General features: G+C 44.7%; 1 protein-coding gene across 3 annotated transcripts in view; it reads right to left on the reverse strand.

Moving 5' to 3' along the window:
• Positions 1-18094, reverse strand: part of LOC106603214 (Kv channel-interacting protein 1) — a 37399-nt gene that overhangs the window by 14149 nt on the left and 5156 nt on the right. The window contains exon 1 of one of the 3 annotated variants that reach the window (XM_014196569.2): positions 10182-10530. The exons of 1 other annotated variant lie outside the window; for it this stretch is intronic. In XM_014196569.2, coding sequence (XP_014052044.1) covers positions 10182-10242 — 61 coding nt within the window. In that variant the 5' untranslated portion in view covers positions 10243-10530. Of the gene's footprint in view, positions 1-3643; positions 3987-10181; positions 10531-18094 lie in introns of those variants that run through there. One more of the 3 variants, XM_014196568.2, reaches the window with a different exon arrangement.

Below are 18094 nucleotides of genomic sequence, written 5' to 3' on the forward strand. Positions count from 1 at the left end.
GGACATTTTTCTTTCACAAACCGCTGAAGGGGATTGTATGTGTTAGTGATGCTCAAATTATTTCCCAAGAGTTGCCAAGTGATTTTGGAGATGAATCCAACAGCTGTCTGCTGCTGCATATATCAATGCATTTAATCTGTGGGATGCAAGGTCACATGATTATAACTAACGTCAGCCTTAATTAATGGCAGGATTGTAATCAAGGAGATCAATCCTCCTAACTGATTGTCAATGCGATGATGTATGAATACAGAATTGCCCCCCTCCCCCCAAGCCATAACTCATATTGGTATTAACATTTTTAAGGTTGCCAAATGGGTTTTTCATTTAAAAAGAACATGCAGTATATTTGCATTCTGTTAACATCTACCATTAATATAAAAACATTTTAAACATCTGCCCCATTTTAAAACAAGAAAACAAACAATTTAGAGAATTTCATCACTGAGAATAAGTCTGGGCAAAATATCCATATCACTCCAGTATACAACCTCCCACTACATGTGAGGTATTTGTAGAAAGCCATGCCTAACATGATTCTGGTGGTGCACCTCATGTAATATCACACAGTGTGACTCATTGCAGTAGTCCCTGGAGTGTATACTCCATATCATAGTACCATCACTTCATAATCCACCCATGAGGCACCACAGAGTATTGTTCACATTCCCCTCTTATACCCCCACAACCCTGCAGTCTCCATGACAACAGCCTTTCAAGCATACGGACAGGAAGAGGTATGAGATGTGAGCTGAGTGCCAATGCACATGCAAAACACATACGCACGTTCTCACTCTGCTTCTCTTGAGAGCACATGCATGTGCATCTGTGCACACGCAAGCAAGCGCACATGCACATGCGCACACTCACATGCTCACATGTACGCACCAGAGAAGGCTGGTGGGAGGAGCTATAGGAGGACGGGCTTATCGTAACGACTGTAATGTAATTAATGGAATGGTACCAAACACGTGGACTCCGTTTCATTGATTCCATTCCAGCCATTGGAATGAACCTTTCCTCCCATAGCTCCACCCACCAGCCTCCTCTGACACACACCAACTGTAATAAAAGGCCTTTGAGTCAGGAGCAATGATTCTGAACCCTGTCTTTCTCAAGGGCATACTTATATATGACAACAATCTTTCAACCGTGCCCGTGGGACAGCATGCAGTGTGCACCACAAGAAAGATGCCACATATTTCACACACATAGTCCTCCCCTGATCACTGTTCCTCACTCTCCTCTGCGTTCACTTATGTGTCAGTGATGCTATCCATCTCTATCTCCTTTTTCTGTCCACTTTCAGTTTCTCTATTGTTCTGTCCCTTGACTTCTCTTCCTGTCCACACTTGTTACTATACAACCATTAGGGCGGTATGAGTGGACTTCATTCCTATAGGTTTTTTATATCAACAGTAATGTCATCCATTTATGTAGCCCTATAGCACTTCATTTGTCACCTTACTGACTTAACTGTCCATCTAGCCATCAGACATATTAGAGAGGGTAACCTTTGACCTGAAGCCCACAACTATAATGCACTACAATGCTGGAATAAAGCAGTCTAAGACTTGTTCTAAGCAATAATGTCTCCCTTGTATTGTCATATTATCATCTTATTATGGTGAATTATGATCTGAATCGATCATCACATAGAAACATCCAATATATTATTAGTTGATAATAAAACATCACAAGGTCTCATGCTTTTAAAGGGATACTTTGGGATTTTGGCAGTGAGGCCGTTTATCTACTTCCCCAGTCAGATTAACTTGTGGATACCATTTCTGTATCTCTGTGCAGTTTGAAGTAAGTTGCTAACTACTACTACTAATAATAACAGCATTATCCTGTACATGCTAGCTTAGATTTTCCATAGAGACTAAGACTTGTCACAGCCAAACTCATGATCATTAGCTGCTGGTTAAGGACCATGATTATTCAGTCATAACCATGAGAGTATAGTTCAGATTCTCTATCCAGTTTGGGTGTCCCTGCTTGTCAGGCATTATTGTCTTCTATGTGTCTGTCTTTTGAGTTTGTCTCTCTCTGTCTCTCTGGTGTGTCTCTGCGGTCTGTCTGATTGATGTACAGTGCATTCTGAAAGTATTTAGACCCCTTGACTTTTTCCACATTTTGTTACGTTACAGCCTTATTCTAAAATGTATTCAATTGTTTGTTTTCTCTTCATCAATCTACACACAATACCCCATAATGACAAAGCAAAAACAGGTTTCTAGAAGTGTTTGGAAATATCACATTTACTTAAGTACAAGACCCTTTCCTCAGTACTTTGTTGAAGCACATTTGGCAGCGATTACAGCCTTGAGTCTTCTTGGGTATGACGCAAGTTTCTCCCATTCTTTTCTCCCATTCTTTTCTGAGGATCCTCTCAAGCTGTCAGGTTGGATGCGGAGCGTCGCTGCACAGCTATTTTCAAGTCTCTCCCGAGATCGGTTTCAGGTCCGTGCTCTGGCTGGTCCACTCAAGGACATTCAGAGACTTGTCCCGAAGCCACCCTGTGTTATCTTGACTGTGTGCTTAGGGTCATTGTCTTGTTGGAAGTAGAACCTTCGCCCCAGTCTGAGGTCCTGAGTGCTCTGGAGCAGGTTTTCATCAAGGATCTCTCGGTAGTTTGCTCTGTTCATCTTTCCCTCAATCCTGTCTAGTCTCCCAGTCCCTGCCGCTGAAAAACTTCCCCACAGCATGATGCTGCCTCCACTATGGTTCACCATAGGGATGGTGCCAGGTTTCCTCCAGACGTGACGCTTGGCATTTAAGCCAAAGAGTTCAATCTTGTTTTCATCAGAATAGAGAGTCTTGTTTCTCATGGTCTTAGTTCTTTAGGTGCCTTTGGCAAACTCCAAGCGGAGGAGTGGCTTGCGTCTGGCCACTCTACCATAATGGCCTGATTGGTGGAGTGCTGCAGAGATTCTGGAAGGTTCTCCCATCTCCACTGAGGAACTCTGGAGCTCTGTCAGAGTGACCATTGGGTTCTTGGTCACCTCTCTGACCAAAGCCCTTCTCCCCCGATTGCTCAGTTTGGCTGGGCGGCCAGCTCTAGGAAGAGCCTTGTTGGTTCCAAACTTCTTCCATTTAAGAGTGATGGAGGCCACTGTGTTCTTGGGGACCTTCAATGTTACTGACATTTTTTGGTACCCTTCCCCAGGTCTGTACATCAACACAATCCTGTCTCGGAGCGCTTCGGAAAATTCCTTTGACCTCATGGCTTGGTTTTTGCTCTGACATGCACTGTCAACTGTGGGACCCTTATATAGACATGTGTGTGCCTTTTCAAATCATGTCTCAATTGAATTTAATTTACCACAGGTGGACTCCAATCAAGTTGTAGAAACATCTCAAGGATGATCAATGGAAACAGGATGCACCTGAGCTCAATTTAGAGTCTCATAACGAAGGGTCTGAATACTTATGCAAATAAGGTATTTACATGTTTTATTTAATACATTTGTACAAATAAAAAAAAAACTGTTTTCGCTTTCTCATTATGGGGTATTGTGTGTAGATTTATGAGGAAAAACATTTATTTAATCCATTTTAGAATAAGGCTCTAACGTAACAAAATGTGGAAAAAGTCAAGGGGTCTGAATACTTTCCGAATGCACAGTAGTTGACATACCTCTGGATGGTCGTCTCCTCTGCTTAGTCTGCATGGTCAAAGTGCCGACCACTGCGCCCATGTTGTCGCCGTGGAAACCCGCCTGTTCAAACAAACTGAGGACTGAGCAGTCCTCCTCTCTCTATGGCTTTCTCCCTTTCTATATCTCTGAATAAGCCTCTGCCCTCCTCCTGTCTCTTCTCTGTCTGGTCCACGTTGGGTCTCTCTATGGTGGTACCCCTGTTCTTTTGCCGTCGTTTCTGAGTGAACGAAAAATTGCTCAAATTCTCCTTCCCCAAACGCACACAAGCTGCTCATGCTTCTCCATGCCCCTCCCACCCTGCTCTCATTCACTCCTCGGTCACCCCACTCTCTTTTTCCCTGTCTTTCACTCTTCACCCCCACCTCCCTCTTCCATCCTTCCCTCCCTCCCTTCCCCTCCCTCTCGCCTCATACCCTGTTGTTATGCAGTGTCAGTAACTGTTGCTGTGCTCACACCTCCAGACTAGTGAATGGTATGGATCTAGAGTATGTCAGGCTGAGAGTGATCCATACTACCCACATTCACTATGCTACTTCATCTTCTCTCCTTCTTCCCTTCCCTCCATGTCTACTCTATGACAGGGTGGAATATCTTTAAGTGGCCTCTCATCCTGCTGCATTAGAGCTCTCTAGATAGTACCATCAGAATCTATTCACACCCCTAAAATGGTTTTCATTGACATTTTTTGGTCAACGATCTACACAAAATACAAATGTTAACATTTGTAATGAAAATATGAAAAATAAGTATTCAGCCCCCTGAGTGGCATGTCAGAATCACTTTTGGCAGCAATTACAGCTGTGAGTCTTTCTTCGTAAGTCTCTAAGAGCTTTGCACACCTGGATTGTGTTATATTTGCACGTTCTTTTGAAAATTCTTCAAGCTCTGTCACTTGGTTGTTGATCATTGCTAGACAGTCATTTTCAAGTCTTGCCATAGATTTTCAAGCAGATTTAAGTCAAAACTGTAACTAGGCCACTCATGAACATTCAATGTCGTCTTAATAAGTAACTCCAGTGTATATTTGGCCTTGTGTTTTAGGTTATTCTCCTGTGAATGGTGAATTTGTCTCCCAGTGTCTATTGGAAAGCAGACTGAACCAGGTTTCACTCTAGGATTTAGCCTGTTCTTAGCTCTATTCCGTTTCTTTTTATCATAAAAAACTCCCTAGTTCTTGCCTGTGTCAAGAATACCCATAACATGGTGCAGCCACCACCATGCTTGAAAATATGAAAAGTGGTAGGGTACTATGGGGCGAGGTGTGTGTGTGTGTCCCATAATTCTCTGAAAAACCAGAAGATGTCCCCCTAAAAGAATTCTACAGTTCCTCTGGCAGCCACTAGTCTTGATCAATTACAAATGTCCTCCGTTTCGTCAACATTTTTGAAGTCATTCCATCGAAACGATTTTGAGGTACATTTATCAAATGTTTTGTCATTTAGAAAAGGTAATTTAGGTTAGTATGTTGGGGGCAAGATGAACCCCCCCCCCCTCCTACAATGGGGTGAGATGCCCCCTTATGGTTGATCATTTGTTCCTAGCAGTAATTTAGTCAGTCTGAGGTGAAAAAAATACTAGCCAGCTAGTTAGCATAAGGTAATGTCTGCTAGCATAGCCAGATAACCCCCAGTTAGCAGGGTTAGAATTAGGGTTAAGGGTCAGAGTTAAAATAGAGGCCAGGGTTAGGGTCAGAATATGTGTCAGGGTTAGGGTCAGAAGGTTAGCGTCAGAATAGGGGTGAGTGTTAGGGTCAGAATAGGGTTAGGGTTAGGGTCAGAATAGGGTTAGGGCTATTGTAAGGAATAGGGGTTAGGTTTAGGGTCAGAAGGTTAGGGTCAGAATAGGGGTGAGTGTTAGGGTCAGAATTAGGGTCAGAAGGTTAGGGTGAGAATAGGGGATAGGGTTAGAATAGGGGTTAGGTTTAGGGTCAGCAGGTTAGGGTCAGAATAGGGGTGAGTGTTACGGTCAGAATAGGGGTTAGGATTAGGGTCATAAGGTTAGGGTGAGAATAGGGGATAGGGTTAGAATAGGGGTTAGGGTTAGAAGGTTAGGGTCAGAATAGGGGATAGGGTTAGAATAGGGGTTAGGGTTAGAAGGTTAGGGTCAGAATAGGGGATAGGGTTAGAATAGGGGTTAGGGTTAGAAGGTTAGGGTCAGAATAGCGGTTATTGTTAGGGGTCAGAATAGGGCAGGGCATTAACTGCACATGCTTTTAATGTGCAACCCCAAACCCTGAGGCCCCGTTGAGACAAGCAGGTCAAAACCCCAGGCCACAGCCATTTGGGTGGGTTACCAATCTCTTTCGAATGTAACCTGGTGAGTCATATCCCAAAAATGAAAAGAGCCCTCGGCTGTCCAGAAAGTGGCCTTTGACCTGGCGGAGAGGACAGGAATCCAAAACGCATTCAGTAAAGAAAGGTGGTTGGCAGGCATACACTGGTTTTACAGCTTTATGAAGCAGCACTCAGAATTATCCATCCGTATCCCACAAAAAAACTGTCTTATTTGAGCTGTTGGCTTCACCCCCATTATGACCTCTACCCCTACCACAACCTCTGCCACAACCTCCACCCCACAGCCTAGCCAGCACCCATAGGTCTCCAGTGACATTGCTCCAAATGTTGGCAAGAAAAAAAAAACGTCAACACAAATTCTCTGAAATATATAGTAACGTATAGAGTGATTAGAAAGAAGTGTTTGTTGAACCAATGCTCATGAGTTCTTGTTGTTTATTTGTTTGTTACCTTTTGTTTAAAGTACCAGTTCTACAATGACTAACAGCGGCAGAGGTAATAGGCCAAGGATACAGAAAGGCTGAGTCGGCAACAGTCCTGAAGCTTCACCCCACAAAATGTTCCTGGAGGACAAGGCAAAAAATGACGCCGTGTTACCCTACTCAGTGATGTGTTGTGTTGGATTTGCCACAAACATAATGCTTTGTATTCATTGTATTCTTATTTTTTGCAGTATTTATTATTGCAAAGTTGTTGCAAACAGGATTCGTGTTATGGAATATGTGTTATTCTGTACCTTATTTTCACTCGGTCAATTAGGTTAGTATTGTGGAGAAACTACAATGTTGTTGATGCATCCTCAGTATTCTCCTATCACATCCATTCAACTCTGTAACTCTTTTAAAGTCACCATTGGCCTCAAGGTGAAATCCCTGAGCGGTTTCCTTCCTCTCTGGCAACTGAGTTAGGAAGGATGCCTGTATCTTTATAGTGACTGGGTGTATTGATACACCATGCAAAGTGTAATTAATAACTTCACCATGCTGAAAGGGATATTCAATGTCTGCTTTTTTTTATTTCCACCCATCTACCAATAGGTGCCCTTCTTTGCAAACCATAGGAAAATACACACACACACACACACACACACACACACACACACACACACACACACACACACACACACACACACACACACACACACACACACACACACACACACACACACACACACACACACACACACGATGACCTCTAAAATACCCCTCTGCTTCCCTTTCTGCATGATTGCTTTGACATATGGCAGTGTCCTGCCTTGCTGTTGCATGTGTATTTTCCCTAAGAACAACATGTCAGTGCCAGCGAGGAGGAATGAGTCGAGGAGACGTGGATTCTCCATTTCAGGACAAAAAAGATAATGATGGAAATTAGAATTATGACTGATTTTATGTAAAAACGTAGACACAATCCCATCACCCACACAGAGTTGGGTACGCATGTAAGCATGTATGCACATACGCACAAACACACACTCATGCACGAACTCATGCCGTGTTTGTGTGTCTCGTAGGGCAGCGCAGTTCCTTTAGCTGGAGCCTCCTCTGTCTCTAGTGGTCTGTATAAATAGCTGCTTGTTTTTGTTCCCTGCTTTGTCTGATGTTTGCTCTCATTAACTGAGAGGTTTGAGATGAGAGAGAGTTTCCTGAAGTTAAATCAAAACTTCACATCCTAATTAATTATAAGAAAAACAAGCTATTTCAAGAACTGAGATTCCGATTCGTCCCAATTATGTTGGATTTCTGGCTGCAGAGCACAGAACGGCCTATTAGAGACTAATACAGTCTTTCCTCTGCACATGGTGGGATTCTACTCAACCCTATCTCTGCTCTCTGTAGCATTTGAGTAGTGAATATTGTTTTGCATAACTCTCAGTGTTCTACATGCTGTGGGAATATATACGCAACTGCCTTAGTATGATGGGACAATTGGTATTCAGAGAGGGGATTGATCGAGAGAGAGAAATAGAGAGGGGGAATAGGGAGAGAAGAGAAGTAGAGGGGGGATAGGGAGAGAAGAGCAGTGGAGGGGAGATAGGAAGAGAAGAGAAGTGGAGGGGGATAGGGAGAGAAAAGAAGTAGAGGGGATAGGGAGAAAAGAGAAGTAGAGGGGGGATAAGGAGAGAAGAGAAGTAGAGGGGGGATAGGAAGAGAAGTAGAGGGGGGATAGGGAGTAAAGAGAAGTAAAAGGGGATAGAGAGAAAAGAGAAGTGGAGGGGGGATAGGGAGAGAAGAGAAGTGGAGGGGAGATAGGAAGAGAAGAGAAGTAGAGGGGGGATAGGGAGAGAAGAGAAGTAGAGGGGGATAGGGAGTAAAGAGAAGTAAAAGGGATAGGGAGAGAAGAGAAGTAGAGGGGAGATAGGGAGAGAAGAGAAGTAGAGGGGAGATAGGGAGAGAAGAGAAGTAGACAGAATCCCCTCTGGGCTTGAATTAGGTGTAAGATAAATATTAGAGCATTCAGAGCCTGCCAATACATAGTTAGCTGTGTCTGCTTCTTACTACTCCATTCATAGCCAGTCCTCTCACACCACACCAACCTGGTTTATTTAGTCCTGAAGCAGGCCATCAGAGTCAGTCCCCACAGTATAAGAGGTCATCTGAACCAGGCATACACAGAAACAAAGCCATCAACCATAACCAGTCTACACAGGATCCAGGACTCAGAACCATGCAACAGCACCCCTATCTCCTTCCTGCCTGTGCAAGAGACTGAGACACTGACAGACATACAGAGAGAGTTACGTAGGACAGGACATTTTCCACCCGAAAGCTCTTGTGAATTTGAAGAAAGGGCTTCAAACATTCTGAGGGATTTTGTGTTTTTGCCCAGAACTTCTAATCCCATTGGATCTGTACCAACACTGTACATCTCTCTTTCTCTCTACCTCTCTCTTTCTGCGTGTGTCTGTGTGTGTGTGTGTGTGTGTGCCTGCACACGTGTCAGTGTTCTAAAAAAGTCTCCCATCGTTTAAAAATGCATCCCCACGCTTTTTTCTACACCCCTTTCAACTTTCTCTTCATACTTGAAAGGAATTCTGTTCTCTCTCGCTCTCTCTCAAATAGCGAAAAAGACTGGAAGGCTTGGAGAAGAGGGAGAGTAAGTGGGCAACAACAAAGTGCAGATTTACATCAAACCGTTATATGATGCATTCTATTCCTGTGGAAGGGATGTTGATAACTATGATAAGAAGAGGTACAATAGCCAATATCTACTATATTCAGCATTCCCATGAAACCAGTTGGTGTTATGGCTATCCTTGGGCTCTGTCAGATGCCCTTTGTATTCATCTCAGTATTGACAATAGATCAGTATTTCTCCACTAATTCCTAACAACGTCCTGTATGTCACCATTGCTTGACCAGTAGAAATAGATGATCAGGCAGTGTATCTGTAGCACCACATACAGTAGAGTAGTATAGACAACCATCTGAAGGGCCACAGGTTATACACACACTTTCACTTGAAAGGTAGTGTCTTAGTTACCAAACCGAGCAAGTGATGTGAGGCTGTTTGTGTGTGCCTGCGTGTGTGCGTGTGTGAGAGAGTGTGTATTCATACATACAGCAGCGATTTAATTAAACATCAAGGCATGAATAATCATGGATGTGTAACCATCCGACTCTCCCACCCTTCTCTTCCTGTATCTCCCCTTCTTATCTCATGTTAACAGCCTCTTCACCTCTCTTTCTCTGCTTTCTATTGGCACTGTCTCACTCCCTCGCTTTCCATTAAAAACAGCTCACAGCCAATTGTAACCATGAAGAGACTTTGCAACACTTTGATAATGGCCCAAAACATAGGGAAAATATACAGAAATGCCACCACAACATACATGACACACACACACACACACACACACACACACACACACACACACACACACACACACACACACACACACACACACACACGAACTGCCCGAAAACATGCTTGGTTTGGTAACCAGCTCTGTACTCCACAGCAGCCTCATACGGTATTAAGCACACTAACACAGAGTAACTCCTCTAAAACAAATGCAAACAGTGCTCTCTCATCACAGTTGTAATGTGTTTAAAGACTGATGTGCTGAATCCTCATAAACAAAATCAATGAACAATCAATATGTAAACAGGTTATAATAAACCTCTGAAATGTATCTCTTGGAGAGTGCGGTGCTATTGACTTGGTCTAGAACTCCTCACGTGTCTACACACGCACACACACACACACTCAGGTGTTCTCATACCTCGTCTTCTGTAGTCGACCTGTTTGGTGTGCACGGAGAAAGTCCCCAGCACAACCCCCATCTCAATGTCTAGGTCCTCTTCTCTTCTCAAGACTTTGGATTTCCCTACCTCTCTCCTTCACTGTCTTTCTGAGTTCCTCTCTGTTAGTCTGTTCTCTACACCGCTACAGGCGGGTCTCAGTCCCTGCTGTTCTCTTACACCAGTGTGTGCTTCTCTCTGCAGTAAACCATTGTCTTGGTTTCAAAATGCTGTGATCTTCGCTCTTCCTCTCTCCCTCTCTCTCCGAACTTGTTTTTCTGCTCCCTGAATCCTCCTCTCTAGTTCCTCCTCCTCTACTTTCTATCTTGTGGATTTGGAGGGCTGCGTGTGTTGCACACGGCGATAAGCGGGAGAGATGGGAGTGAGGAGGTTTTGGATAAAAGTGTCACAAGTCCATAGGGAGTTACACACACAGGCCAAGTCACACATTGTGATTTAAGTGGGACATTTGACATTTGATTACATATTTTGTTCTTCTCTCCTTCTCGCCTCAATTCTTCATTACTCTCTATCTCACACAATCCCCAAAGACTTGAAGGGGACATTTTTTGTGTGATAAATCAATGGGTTTCTCTTCACAGTTTCCCTCTTGAGAACCCTTCACTCCTTCCTGTCGTCTGTCTGTCATTCGTAAAAGTCACCGGCATTAATAAACACAACATACTTGGAAACAAATGGCCAACATGCTCATTCAAATGCAGCAAACTAAAGTGTGACGTGATAATGAAAAGTTGTGAGCAGATTAATTAACAACACATCCTTGAATGCTCCTGCCCATGTCCTGTCGTTTGTCTCCACACATGCTCATTAGACAGTCTTCACAGAAATAGTTCCTCTACCCTTTGCCAATGAACATTGCCCCACACTAGCTATTTTATGGATCTCTCAGGGTCACACACACTCAGTGGCCCTCACACACCGAGGAGAGAGCGGAGCAGAGATTAAATGAGATAGTTAATTACAAATCCCTGGGAGGAGGGTCAAAGGAGGAGTGTTCATCTGTATCACTGACTCGATGTCCCCCTACGGTGAGAACAGAGGGATGACCACACACCAGGACAGTACACGGGAGATTGGAGTGCACCTGAACATTTGAGACCATGTCTCTTGTTCACTTTTGGTGGTGTAATTTTGTGAGAGAGAAAAGGTTATGAGTTGGTAGATACTATTTAAATGAGGGCAAGAGATAAAGACTGAGAAAGGGGGATAAAGAAACTGATGATTAGATGAGAAAATAGCCTCAAAGAGAGGAGGGAGTGTTAGAGATCAGGGAGGAAATATGAGCGTTTTCATTTCTTCCCTGTCTACGTGGATGGTACTGTAAGAGGCCAAATGTGTAACAAAGCCTTAGTGCTTCTGGGCCTCCATTAAACCCCCTTTAATCTGTCCATACAAGAACTCTCATCCTTTCATCTCTCCTCTCGCTCTCACCTTAACATCTCTCCACCTCCTGCTCTGCCCTCGTTGTCCCTATCTTCACACTGGGTCCTGACAGAGAGAACAGAGAAACCAACCAGGAGGAGTCAGGAGGAGAGGAGAGAGTCTGTAATTGGTTTGTAATGACGGCACTCTCTACTAGTCTCTACTATTGGATCATGACTCTTTCTGAATGATTCTAGCTATTAAATAGTGATATCAGACATGAATACCTGAGTGGATGAACGAGAGAAAAGAACCAAGGCATCCAGACGTACTACTGTTGAGACATGGACTAAGATCCCCTGAGTCTTTGACCTCTATATATTTAATTTAACCTTTATTTTAACAGTAGTTAAATCCATCAGGATTAATCAGACACTTTAATGGGAGGTTAATCGTTAAATACTACAGGAGGAGTGGGACAGTACACTTAGGCTTCCGCTCCCCATTCATAAATATTCACCCGTAGCCCGACGCTCTCTCTATGTTCTCCCTTCCTGTCTTTTTCTTATCATTTATTTACATCTGTCACGTACGTCGTAAGAAGGAGACCAAGGTGCAGCGTGGTAAGCGTACATCTTACTTTTAATAGATGAACACCGAACAAAACAAAAATACAAAGGGAACGTAAAGTTCTGCAGGCTTCACAGTAGCTATACAAAAACAAGATCCCACAAAAACTCAGTAGGAAAAGGCTGCCTAAATATGATCCCCAATCAGAGACAACGAAAGACAGCTGCCTCTGATTGGGAACCATATCAGGCCAACATAGAAATACAAAACATAGAAATACATAATCTAGAATGCCCACCCAAATCACACCCTGACCTAACCAAATAGAGAAATAAAAAGGCTCTCTACGGTCAGGGCGTGACTGTACCCCCCCCAAAGGTGCGGACTCTGGCCGCAAAACCTGACTCAAAAGGGGAGGGTCCGGGTGGGCATCTAGCCTCGGTGGCGGCTCCGGTGCGGATCCCCACTCTGCTCGCGGATCCGCCATCCTCGGTGGCGACTATTTCGGGGTTCGTCGCTGAAAGCTCCGGACCGTGGATCGTCGCCGGAGGACCCGGACCGTGGATCGTCGTCGGAGACTCTGGACTGCAGACCGTCACTGCAGGCTCTGGACTGGGAACCGTCGCTGCAGGCTCTGGACCGGGGACTCTCGCTGCAGGCTCTGTGCCATGGATCATCACTACAGGCTCCGAGCCATGGATCATCACTGGAGGCTTTGTGCCATGGATCATCACTGGAGGCTTCGGACCATGGATCATCACTAGAGGCTTCGTACGTGGAGCCGGAACAGGTCTCACCGGACTGAGACGTACTGGCAGCCTGATGCGTGGAGCTGCCACAGGGCTTACCAGGCTGGGGAGATGCACTGGAAACCTGGTGCGTGGAGCAGGCACAGGGCTTACCAGGCTGGAGAGATGCACTGGAGGCCGGGTGCATGGAGCAGGCACAGGATATACTGGGCCGTGGAGGCGCCCTGGAGGTCTGGAGCGTAGGGCTGGCACAACCCGTCCTGGCTGGATGCTCACTTTCTGGCACAGGACGCACTGGGCTGTGAAGGCGCACTGGCGACAGTGCGTAGAGCCGGCGCAGGATATCCTGGACCGAGGAGGCGTACTGGAGACCAGGAGTGCTGAGCCGGCACAACCCGTCCTGGCTGAATGCCCACTCTAGCACGGCAAATGCGGATTGCAGGCACAGAGCGCACCGGGCTATGAATGCGCACTGGAAATACAGTGCGCATCACCGCATAACACGGTGCCTGACTGGTCACACGCTCCCCACGGTAAGCACGGGGAGTTGGCTCAGGTCTAAACCCTGACTCCGCCAATCTACCCATGTCCCCCCCCCCCCAATTTTGTTTTGGAGTTGCCTCTCGGGCTTCCGTCGTTGCCGTGACTCCCGATCTCGTCGCCGTTCCTCCCTCGCTGCTTCCACCTGTTTCATGGGAGGCGATCCCTTCCGGCCTGGATCTCCTCCCACGTCCGGGATCCTTTGCCATCCAGGATGTCCTCCCATGTCCACTCCTCCTGGCCACGCTGCTTGGTCCGTTTTTGGTGGGATCTTCTGTCACGTACGTCGTAAGAAGGAGACCAAGGTGCAGCGTGGTAAGCGTACATCTTACTTTTAATAGATGAACACCGAACAAAACAAAGAAAAATACAAAACGAACGTAAAGTTCTGCAGGCTTCACAGTAGCTATAGAAAAACAAGATCCCACAAAAACCCAGTGGGAAAAGGCTGCCTAAATATGATCCCCAATCAGAGACAACGAAAGACAGCTGCCTCTGATTGGGAACCATATCAGGCCAACATAGAAATTCAAAACATAGAAATACATCATCTAGAATGCCCACCCAAATCACACCCTGACCTAACCACATACACTCACCCTATAGCATACACTCAAATGACCCCCTATTCCGTATTCTATTCTGTTTGGTTTCACTCTGTTTCAAATATTGTCTCTCACTCAGTGCCATTCTCCCTTCTACCATGGTCCCTGATAGAGCAGGAGCACATTTCCATCTGTGGTAAAATGAGATAGAAATGAGATGATCACCAAAGAATAGCAAAAGAGCATTTTCTTCACATTTTGTCAACTCAGAGAGTTTATTTTTCTGTATTTGAGAGTTGCATCTCTAACAGATCAATTTATCTATACCAAAGCTGTTGAGATTCTAAGAGTTGTATTGCAATTAAGCATACATACTTAGCACATCAAAAACACATACAAACACCTGAGCACACACAAAACACGCACTTACTGTAGTAACACATTGCTGTGGTGCAAATTCATGACCAACAGATGGCAGCATAGCACACCATTTCAATAGCTTTACAGTAGTCTTCCTGTCACCACCACTTCAAGCCAGGGCTATCTCATTTCCTTATAAGTGAATGGAATACCAGACATAGATACAGTTTACTGAAATAGTCAAATATATTTCATTATATACTATATCATTTTGTAATGTACCATACTACACTATACCAAACTGTACTATAATATACAGTACCATATGGCAAATGAGGATAGGCCAAAGGAGACGGAGAGAAAGAACAAGACATATAGGAGAGAGATAGAAACGAGGGCAGTGTTTGAGAGGGAGAGAGAGAGAGGGAAAAAGAGAGAGAGAGGAGGCCAGATATATAAATAAACTGAGAGGGAATGTGATTACGTAAAAAGGGAGGAGAAAGGATTTAAAAATTAAAAGTGGTGACGTGCACACTGTCAGCTTCAATCTACTACCATTAGAGAGAGAGAGAGAGAGAGAGAGAGAGAGAGAGGAGTGTAAAGAAAGTGGTCCAGCCAGACTTTAGGAGCATCGCCTGTGTACATCTAAGTGAGCAGGCCGTTCAGGTGGATGTACTGTAGAGAAGGTTGAGTCACAGTGAGTATGAAGAGTCAAATAATGTCACTGTACCTGCGGTGGTAGATGGGGGAGAGCATGGTCATGATGGTGAGGGGGAAGAGTGATGCTGCAGAGAGCAACTGGGGGTAAGAGAGAGGGGGATTAAATACCTAACACCTTGGTTCAACCTTCCGTGTACATCATCGTGCACATGTGATTTTGTCTATCCCCACCAGACACCATCAAGTTAAAATACCAAAACCAACTGGGAATCAATTGTATTCATTTTGGGGCAGGTCGAAGCACACATGAAACATTCATGTATATTTAGCTAGCTAGCTAGTTTGTCCTGGGAGATTAATATTGCGTTGTTATTATATCTGACATGCATACAGTATGGTCCACTTTTTAGCTGGTTCTTTGTAGAATTTTAACCCGGAGTCATACACAATCGTCTTTGATTAATCTCTCCTTGTTCATCTGTGAAGCAGCCACGTGGGTTTGTATCTTTGTGAAAACCAATAAGGAGATGGGAGAGGCGGGACTCGCAGCGTGTCAAGTGTCTCAAATGGTGAAATAAGTTATATTTTAGCATCCGGCAACGTGGACGCTCATTGACGTGCGCGAGCAGTGTGGATGAAATGATTGAATAACATATACGCATACATTTATTTTGCAATGCTCTTGCACGCAATGTGGCCAGTCTAGCCAGGGTGTAAGGGGCAGGGCTTGGATATAATGGAGGGGGACAAATGACCTTGCTGTGGCCCCACACCCCAACCAGTGGGACCTGAGTCCAGATGTTCTAACTAAACTCACCCAAGTGTATGCCAATGTGCTTGATCAGACCTTATAACCTTTATAGGAACGTAGATGTGCCTGTATCAAGGTGTGTAGGCCCATTTGAAGTGTGTCCTGTGGGTTTTTCCGTGAGTGTGTGTGTGCAACACACACCTTTGTGTGTGTTTGTGTCTGTGTGTGTGTCTGTGTATTAGTGCGTAAGACTCTTTGTTGTGTTTGCATGTTCGTGAGAGAATGTGTCTTTGTCTCTGTTTGTGTCCAAGTGTGTGAGTGTGTATTCAGTTTGTGCTCCTCTGGTCTCTCCAAAAAAAGAATGAGACGCCCAACTTTACCCATAATCCTCTGGGAGAGAGCTGAGTGACTGGGCAGAAGGTGCAGTCAGCAGCGCCTCTCTTGTTGCTCTCACTCTCACTTCAATGTTTCGCTTCACTCCCTCAAGCTTCCCCCTCAAGACCCCTGAAAGGTCTTTAAAAAAATAACTGTTAACCATAACCATAGTAACTGCTACAGCTCACTCACACATCTATGGTAATTAGTTTGGGATTTATTTATTTATTAATTCAGCAGTTTAGATATGCCTGAACAAATCAGATCTGCCACAGTCCAATGGACACATTTGCTCAGACAAACACCTTGAGACTGGGATGTTATGCTCTAAACACAAGGTATAGAACACCAGCAATCACTGGATAATGTTCCAGGAAATAGTTACACATTGTCTTCACAATGTACAAGGTGAGAATTAAGTGACCAAATAAGTAAAACAAATAATTATATCGCATATCATACAGCCATTTAAATGGAGACAAAAAACGTGCCCTTAATTAATGGTCCGTACAACCCTCAAAGGGTTGAATAGAAAACATGGACCTTTACTGTTGTTTAGGGCCTGCTGTAATTAGAAAGGGCTCTCTCGCACACACACACACACACACACACACACACACACACACACACACACACACACACACACACACACACACACACACACACACACACACACACACACACACACACACACACACACGTCATATATAGCAATCCACATACAGTCCATGAGAGGCCAGGAAGGCAGGGCACTCTCCTTCTTTCACTCCATCTCTCCCATGCTCTCTCTGAGTGGATCTGAGTGGATGACTGGATGAGTGGTGTAGCAGAGCAGCAGTCCCATGGCACGCCAGCCAGGCCCATGCAGCCTGCAGATAGGACCTGACCTGAGATACCTCCTATCAGCATTGCTTGTGCTTATGCCTGAGGTTATGACGCATCCCAGGCATACACCTACAGACACTATTGCAGAAATACACAAAAACCTACAGAAATATACACACACATAATCATCATGCACTCATTATTTACTCATTATGGGAGGAAAGAGAAGAGGTGGAAGGGGGGGAGGGGGGTTGCGTGCTTGTGTGGTGGGCCTGAATAAAGGCTTGCTGGATCTAATGTTACATTTACATAAGACTCTGCCGGCGAAGATTTTGCACCAGAATATTCCAGTGGTGCCAATGAGAGAAGAAAGAATCATCTCAGCTGGAACTGGAATATTTGTAATGAGAGGATGAAAGGACAGAGGATACAGTAAACAAGGTAATGGTACTTAGTGGGAAGGAGAGAGAGTGAGAGAAAGAGAACCCTGAAATGGAAGTAGTGAGGAACATTTTGTAAACTGACACTTAAATTGCAGCTTCAGCCTCAAGGAGAGGAAGGTCTTAGTCCTGCATGAATTCAGGTTTAGAATCCAAACACACACACTGACTCAAACACAAGGAAACACATACACCCACAATGCTTTTATCCAACGCCTGAGGAAAGTGGTTTTACACCTGTACCCTTCCCAAAACAGCCAGATTGATCGCACTGTCATTCTCTGAAAATGTCAAGCACTTTTTCATTATCTTCCAGAGCTTACCTTGTCACACAGAGCTGTAAACCAGGGTGATAAATAAGAGCTAGCCTCGCTTTCGCTCACTGTAAAACACCATCCAACACAGACACACCACCATGGTAACCGACCGTGGCACCTAGAGAGAGAGAAGGAATGCTCATCCTGACACACTACCAGTGAGTTTTATCAGGCTCTGCCAGAAATCCCTCCTGGGGACCCCTCACACCTATTTGGTTATCTGAATTCAGGGGTTTTACACACCAACCAAACTCCTGGGAGAGCGCGATGACCCCCATTTGATTAGACACCCCTTCAGTGAAAGGTTCACAACTGGGTTTTAATTGAACTGCCATCTAATTATGCCTGGTTCATTTGGCACTGATGGATTGTCTGTAGT

The sequence above is a fragment of the Salmo salar genome, chromosome ssa04 (assembly GCF_905237065.1).
Source record: "Salmo salar chromosome ssa04, Ssal_v3.1, whole genome shotgun sequence".
NCBI classification, from domain to species: Eukaryota; Metazoa; Chordata; class Actinopteri; order Salmoniformes; family Salmonidae; genus Salmo; species Salmo salar.